The sequence below is a fragment of the Puma concolor genome, chromosome A3 (genome assembly GCF_028749965.1).
Source record: "Puma concolor isolate L17-30 chromosome A3, mPumCon1.1.hap2, whole genome shotgun sequence".
Classification (NCBI taxonomy): Eukaryota; Metazoa; Chordata; class Mammalia; order Carnivora; family Felidae; genus Puma; species Puma concolor.
Window position 1 is genome coordinate 80,586,453 of NC_141669.1, and position 7,767 is coordinate 80,594,219.

Here is a 7,767-nt window from a genome sequence, read left to right on the forward strand (position 1 = left end):
AATGGAAGAAATCTGGGTTTGGATTTTGTTTCTGTGACTAAGGCAAGTCCCAAAACAGCTTTGGTTGGCAGTTCTTTGGTCTGATCAACTGCATAAAAATGGTGTATCCTCTCAGGGCAAGTGTGAGAATATAGCACCTACCTAGTAAAACAGCTTACTTAGCCTCTGGCTTGAATTCAGGCCTCAATTCTTCACCAAAGTTCCCACATCAATTTTTAGCTATCTCTTCTTTAAAGAAATTCTTATTGTGTCCCAAGTGTTGGTATATCTGTATCCCAATTAAAACAGGAGACTTTGTGAGCATGAATTTTGCCTTTACAGTTTTTAATACAGTGGTTGGCAGTTAGAAGGTTTTGCTCTACAAGTAAGGATTTGTTAGTAGCTGTATAATTAATACCCTATACTTTTACCAACTCTGATGCAGCTGAGCCTTCTCCAGAGCTCCTATTGTGATATCCTGGTGCTCCTAATTGGCTTTCTTTGACTGGAAATTTTCTCAGGAAGGACTCTACCAACATGTACACAAGTTACCCCTACTTACTGGGCATATGTGTCTGTAGTGGGAGCTGCATGACGCTGCCCTAATGGTGTGATTTCAGGAGGATTTTATTCACCCAAATATTTCACCTGTGGGCTGATAACCAGTGCCTCAGAATCTATTTCCTTTGTACTAATGAAATGTAAATCCCCAAAGAGGGTGTATTCATGAGGCTTCCTTAGTCATTTTTCCTTGGTGGGAACCCCTTAACTGCATTCAGCCTTGAAAGTAGGTCTAGGAAAGCAGTGGGTGGAGAGGCTAAGAAGGAAGTGGCCCTGGGTTGTTCAGTCGGTTGAGCTTCCGACTTCGACTCAGGTCATGATATCACAGCTCGTGAGTTGCAACCCCACATCGGGCTCTGTGTTGACAGCTCAGAGCCTGAAGCCTCCTTCAGATTCTCTCTCTCTCTCTCTCTCTCTCTCTCTCTCTCCCCCCTTCCCCCGCTCATGCTCTGTCTCTGTCTCTCTCAAAAATAAATAAAAACATTAAAAAAAAAAAAGAAGGAAGTGGCCCTGGAGGAAGTCAAGGGCACCAGTGGTCATGGGCAGGTTCCACAGGCCCCTGACACAGAAGATGAGCACTTCACACGGCTACCTGGTATAGGCCCTGAGTTTGTACCTTGTGCACATGTGTCGTTGGCTGTTATCCCCAACTATACTGTATGATTTAGTTGATTTAGTTGAGCTAAGCACACAGTTGTTGCTTAAAAAAAAAAAAAATACTGTTTGAAGTGACGACAGTTGTTCTAGAATGACACACTGCAGAGTATTGATATCATGTAGTAGGGAGGAATGGACATTTATTACATTTATAGAACACAACCCTTTGAATTAAATAATTTACCAGTATAGTGTTGGTCAATATCCTTGAGGGCAGTTCTGACTGATGAATCACTATCCTATGGCCTGGCTCTTTAGTCTTAAGTGCCCCAAACAGGGAATAATCTAGGTGAGTTGGGGAGTATGGGCACAGGAGAAGGTTATGTGGTCCAGGAAAGGAAAGGAAGAGGTAAAATTAAATGACAAAGAGACTGTCCTAGGGTTAAGCTAATGCTGCAAAGGAGCAACTCTCCTGAAACTTCTCCGCCCAAAAGATGGGGCTGGCCACTATCCCACCCTTTTTCTCTTTGAAAGTTTTCAATTAAAATTTATTTTTTAATGTTTATTTTTAAGAGAGAGAGAGAACAAGTGGAGGAGGGGCAGAGAGAGAGAGGGAGACACAGAATCTGAAGCAGGCTCCATGCTCTGAGCTGTCAACACAGAGCCCAATGTGGGGCTCCAATTCACGAGCTGTGAGATCATGACCTGAGCCGAAGTGGGATGCTTAACCAACTGAGCCACCTAGACACCCCTCAATTAAAATTAAAAACTATGATTTTTATCAAGGAATCAGTGATAAGAGTTGCCACATAGAATACCACATGCCCAGTTAAATTTGAATTTCAGATAAACTATGAATAATTTTTTAGGGTAAAAGTGTTCTAAATATTGCATGGGACTTATACTAAAAAATCAATCATCATTTACCCAGAACTCAGATTTAACTGGGTTTCCTGTTTTTATTTGCTATATCTGGCAATGCCAGTCAATGAATACAGGATTCATTTTGTGGAAATCCACATTGCAGCTAACTTCCATGGAAATACCTTTAAGGAGACATAACCCTTAATTTACATACACACCACACCACAAAATGCAGACAACTCTTCCTTTAATGTGATTCATGTTATTTTGATGACCTTCAAGTCAAATTCAGATTCACAGTTACAAGCTCCATTGGCTAGTTTTATCTGTGTAGCACTTGAGGCCTCCTGTTTGGTCTGAAGCATTAGAAGCCGTGTCTCTTGAAGTATTTGGCTCGTGCAAGGACATCATTGCAGAAGTCACAGTTCAGGTCTTGGCTGCTTCTGATGTAGCCAGGACCTCCAGCATAGGCACAGAGTCCACCTGGAATTTGTGAGATGGGTTATTGCTGACCCTATAGTCCCTCATTGCTTCAGGGTCTCAGCAGTTAGCTTAGATTCTCTTTCCTAATTGCTTCGTAGGAGGCAACTGAAGTTTGGGGGAATCTGATGTAATGTCTTGTATTTGTTCTTCTTACTTCATGCTGTGAAACCACCAACCCTGGGTTACACTTACCTCTCAGGTACTGGTCAGGGGTCCAGGTTGGAAACCTGGTCTGGATTTCTTTGATCCTAAGTGTCAGGACCTCGATTATCTGAGAAACCTGGGACTCGCTGATCCAGGATGTGGGAGCATAAAGGCCAGGGTCCTAGAGGGAGGCAGAGGAAAAGCTAAGTAAGCTAGGTGGGAGAGTGACAGGACTTCATGGGATCAGTGTTGCTTTTTAATTTCCCTTCTTTTTTCTCTCCTCCTCCTCTGGCAGAGCTAATGCCACCTTTAATCTCCCTGGGAATAAACAGTAAAAGTTACAAGGTTTGGGTAAGTGAAGCATGAGCAGACATTTTGCAACTGCTTCATTATAATGGTGAGAGGCAGAATTGAAAACCTAAGGTGACAGAAGTAGTGAACATCCCAGTCTGATGCCCTCCTTCAGTGTTTAAATGTAAGCCCTCCAAACCGGTCAGAAACGGCTTTTTCTATCTGTACTTGTAATTCTCCTTCCAGGTAATCTGAATGTCTAAAAGTACTTCTAATTTTTCTTATACATCTTTGGTTACCATTCCACATGAGTTTCAACATATTTAGGAGTAATCTCTGACTCGGGACAATTCCTTCATCTTCAAAGTAAATGGGCTCATCCTTTTCCCAAGGACAAGATTTCACAAAGGCAGAGCAAGGCATCAGAAATGATGCTGACCCTAACATCGCCCATGTTGGTATTGGTCCCTGTTTTGCATTTTCCAGCTGCCATGTGACTTTGCAGCAATGACTCCATCCTTGTAAAAACACCTCCTCGCTTGGAAAGGATGGATTGCATGCCTTCCCCTTCACCCCATCCTCATCAGATTATTGGATGAGTCCCTAAATCAAAATGAGATAGGGGCGCCTGGGTGGCGCAGTCGGTTAAGCGTCCGACTTCAGCCAGGTCACGATCTCGCGGTCCGTGAGTTCGAGCCCCGCGTCGGGCTCTGGGCTGATGGCTCAGAGCCTGGAGCCTGTTTCCGATTCTGTGTCTCCCTCTCTCTCTGCCCCTCCCCTGTTCATGCTCTGTCTCTCTCTGTCCCAAAAATAAATAAACGTTGAAAAAAAAAATTAAAAAAAAAATGAGATAAAGTATTTGAAAGTACTTTTAAATTGCAAAGTGTCACTCCAAATAGTAATAGGAAGCCAGTTTAAAGATCACTGAGGAGATCACATGCTCCTAAAAGCTAAAAAGATGACCACAGTACTTAAAGGCTTCCCAACAATTACAATAATAATGTCAAATGCAATAGAAAAAAAAATCACAGCACCATTGTCTCCTTGCCATCCTTGATCCCACCAGACACAATGAATTCATCAGTGGGGTTAATGCCCAGTTCCCTGGGAGTTTCTGTGAGACAAGTTGAGACCAGGCAGAATTAGTGCAAAAATAAAACTGGATCTTCAGAACTAAGAATTGCGTAGCAGAAAGAAAAGGAAAAGGAATTCAATATTTGCTGAGAATCTGCCAGATACTAACTAAGCACATTTTCCCATTATTGCATTGAGTCTTCATAACAATTCTATGAGGATGGCGTCTTATAGGTGAGGAAACTGACGCCTAGGGAGATTAAATGAGGTCATGTGGTTACAAACTAACAGAACAAGGAACCAGACTAGGGGACCACAGATGATATCCTGGAAACACAGTGTAGTTGATTTTGAAAAGAAACCATGGCTCAAAACAAAACAGTGATGCTACTACCTGCATCAGGCAGAGATGTGCCTCTCACAGTGCCAGGGAGCACCTTTCACTCTGTGTTCCATAGAACTGCACTTCAGGGTGTCCACAACAACAAATGTGAAGATGTCCCCTTAGCATCATGCCATGCAACACAACAGCCATATGTCATAACTGACAGAGAGTTACCTGCACAACCCCGATTCCATCACCCACATTGCCCACATTGACCATAATGTTGCCACCATGAGACTCCCTGGACAAGACACCAGCGATCACTGCAGGATCCATGCAGTACTTTTGGCCAACAGTACGAATCACAGGCTGATATCTCAGGATGTATGGCATGTCTATTTCAGCCAGCCTTTCAGAAGCACGAACTCCTAAAGCAAACACAGAAGGAAGGATGTGGCTTGTGTGACTTATGCTGACATGGGAGCTCAAGAGGACAGAAATCACACTCCAAGGATCTGGGCAGTGGTCTAGGACCAAGAAGCCCATGTTTCAGTCTGGAATCCCTAGTGGACCTGAAAGTATGATTCTTCTTTGGACTTGAGTTGGTGTCCACTGAGGCAGGGTCCTTTATGGCTTCCAGTGCCTCTTGCTGGACTCTCAGGGGATGCTCTGGCCCACACAAGACAATTCTCTAGGCACAGGCACACTGGCCCCATCCTAAGTACCCCAAACATATATGCCTATCCATCAGCTACAATGGGCACCAGATGTGAAAGAGAGAATCCCCCAACCCCTTTAAGAAGTCCTTGTTTCCCTGACAGGTTTGCTCACTCTTGCCCACCTTTCCCTCCTAAAAGGACATCCAGATATTGCATGATCTTAAACCATTGTAGAATAACAAGGATGTTGGGCAAAATTAAAACTAATACTGATTTACCTGGCTGGCCCGTTTACCTTGTAAGCATTTTTTGTGGTTTCAAAAGTATTCTCATCTACATTCTACCGACCAGAGTTTACAACAAGACTGTAAAATAAGTACTTTAAAGTCCTTTCAGTAGAGATGGAGGGGAACTAAATGACTCATTGAAGAACCACAGCACACACTTAGACAAGGTCTTTGGACTCCACGTCTAGTGCTCTTCCCACTACTTGGTAGTGTGGGGCTGTGGGAAATAGTGGGAGCCAAAGGATATGTTGAGAGGACCAAAATTTGTGAGGAAGGACAGGGAGGCGTGGGTTTGAAGTGTCGGGAGAAGGGACAAGATCCTGTCAAAGTCACCCTTGCCAAAAGGAGGCGCCTTCCGAGAGAAAGGGAAGTGGAGGGTGAGGTGGACATTGGGATTATAAAATACCACAGTAGTTCAGGCCTTGACGTTTTCCAATCCCACAAGATGCTCCAGGGGTGTTGAAGTTTCGGATGTTTCCATAGCATCCCCAGTTGCTGCTTTCAGATAAATCTACAAATTGAGAAAATTTCAATGTAAGGCATTGAACTAGACTCATGTTGATCATCTGTCCATGAATGAAGTACCATTAATAAAAAGAACTTTACCAAAATCCAATTACAAGAACTTCACTCTAAATTGAAACACTTTTGAAATTTACAGTATGGTGACTAGGAAATTATCACAGAAACCCCCTCGATACAAAATTGTCATCTCCTATCCTGCAGGCATGGGGAACTGTTGGAGCAGCTATACTCTTTGCAAAGCCCTGGGCTGTCCAATGTTGTTGAGTTGGTGTCTTGGAATCAAACCAGATGATCTCTTCCCTGTAACTAGTCCTCATCCTGTATCCTAGGGGAACTCTCAGTACTTCACCTTCAAATATTCCTGACCGGTTGGTCAGGTGAGATATTTATGGTTGCTCTGGAGAACCAGAGGGAAGTAAAGACTTCTCATTAGATTGCTCTTTTTTATTTACTTTCTTCTTTGCTCATATCATCAAATCTTCATGATTTGCAAATCTTTGGAAATAAATCTACTACACATCATCATATGTGTATTGTATATTTATATAAATGCCTTTTAAAGTTCTATTTTCTTACTGAGAGCTTCTTGAGATTGACATCTGAAAATATTAATATTTTGGAGTAAATACTTCTACTTTACAAACTTTTGATAAGTAATCTGAAAGAAATATGGAGATGAAAAGACCTGGTCTTTTATAAGTGTAGTAAAAGCTAAATGAGCTGATGTGTCTTTTTTTATTTTTTAATCAGTACATTTTTATATTTATAATTGGTGACAAATACCCTTAATATTGTAATTGGTTGTGTCATTCATTGCTCCTGCTCCATAGCCACTCCCTAGTCATATTAAATGCTCCTTTAAGTTCCTTATATTCCCAAAATATCTTGTTGAAATTTAAAAATACTTGTTAAATAAATGGATCAATCAATAAATGAATAAATGTAAGACCCTATCTGAGTAATCATCAGAAGTTACAGCTATGATAAAATTTGCTTCTCCTGAGAAACTATGCTTCCTCCTTTTATTTATCAAAAAATATGTACTTTTCCCTTTGCCCCAGCTGCAAGGAAACTTAAGACCAAATCTGAAATTTCAAGCATAGCAGCTATGTCAGCCTCAGTGGTTAGCTTAGTCACATGTTTTTGATCTCCTTCATGCTAGTTTTCTATTTGAAATTGCATTTGAATTATTACAGGAAGCCATCACAATTCTTCTACAGTGCTTATCAATGAGTACTTATCAATGATGTATATTTAAAGCCTACAGTACTTATCAATGAGTACTTATCAATGAATACTTATCAATGATGTATAAAGTCTATAGCACTTATAAATAAGTACTTATCAATGATGTATATTTAACGTCCAGCTTCCAGCAATGCTGTCTTAAGCCAAGCCTACATTCAGCGGAACCCCCTCCTTTGTGGGGCATCTGGAAAGAAGCTATTTTTCAGTGGCTGTTATTAAGTCCAGTATTTTTTGGACAGCTTAGAAAAAAAAAACATTTTCTACTGCAGTTTCAAGTATCAGAAATACCATTTTGTTCCTATGCTTACCCTTCCCATCTCCAAGGTCATGTAGGAGACCCTTACTCACCAGTAAGGGCAAGGAGACCCAGAAGCAGCCACAACACAGACATATTGATGAGCTGATTCTACTGGTCCTAAAATGATTTTAGAATGAAAATTAACTCAAAGATGTGAAAACATCAATCGTTATCATAACAATATGTAATGTTTCTATGGAAAGAGGTAAAAAAAAAAAAAAAAGAAAAACTTTTTCACCCATATCTTAACTAAGAAAATTAATTATTTGAATCATAATAAGAAAAGCAAAAGTAAGACATGTGCTCCATCCATCCTTTTAATTAGCTTTAAAATGATGATACTCCTGCTTGGTCCACAGGGACTCACCATACCACCAAGTTACTGGATAGTAATTATTTCAAGAAGACAAGATACTTTGATTCTCAACACAG

The 7,767-nt window shown here is 41.1% G+C and overlaps 1 protein-coding gene across 1 annotated transcript; it reads right to left on the minus strand.

The window, feature by feature from the left end:
* Positions 1-2,231: 2,231 nt before the first annotated feature.
* On the minus strand, positions 2,232-7,454 carry LYG1 (lysozyme g1). The gene is made up of 5 exons (XM_025932515.2): positions 7,386-7,454; positions 5,671-5,775; positions 4,553-4,746; positions 2,677-2,809; positions 2,232-2,484 (listed from the first exon to the last, which is right to left on the minus strand). The coding sequence occupies exons 1-5, from the start codon at positions 7,426-7,428 to the stop codon at positions 2,366-2,368; spliced, it is 594 nt and encodes a 197-aa protein (XP_025788300.1). The 5' UTR covers positions 7,429-7,454; the 3' UTR covers positions 2,232-2,365.
* Between the last annotated feature and the right edge of the window lie 313 nt (positions 7,455-7,767).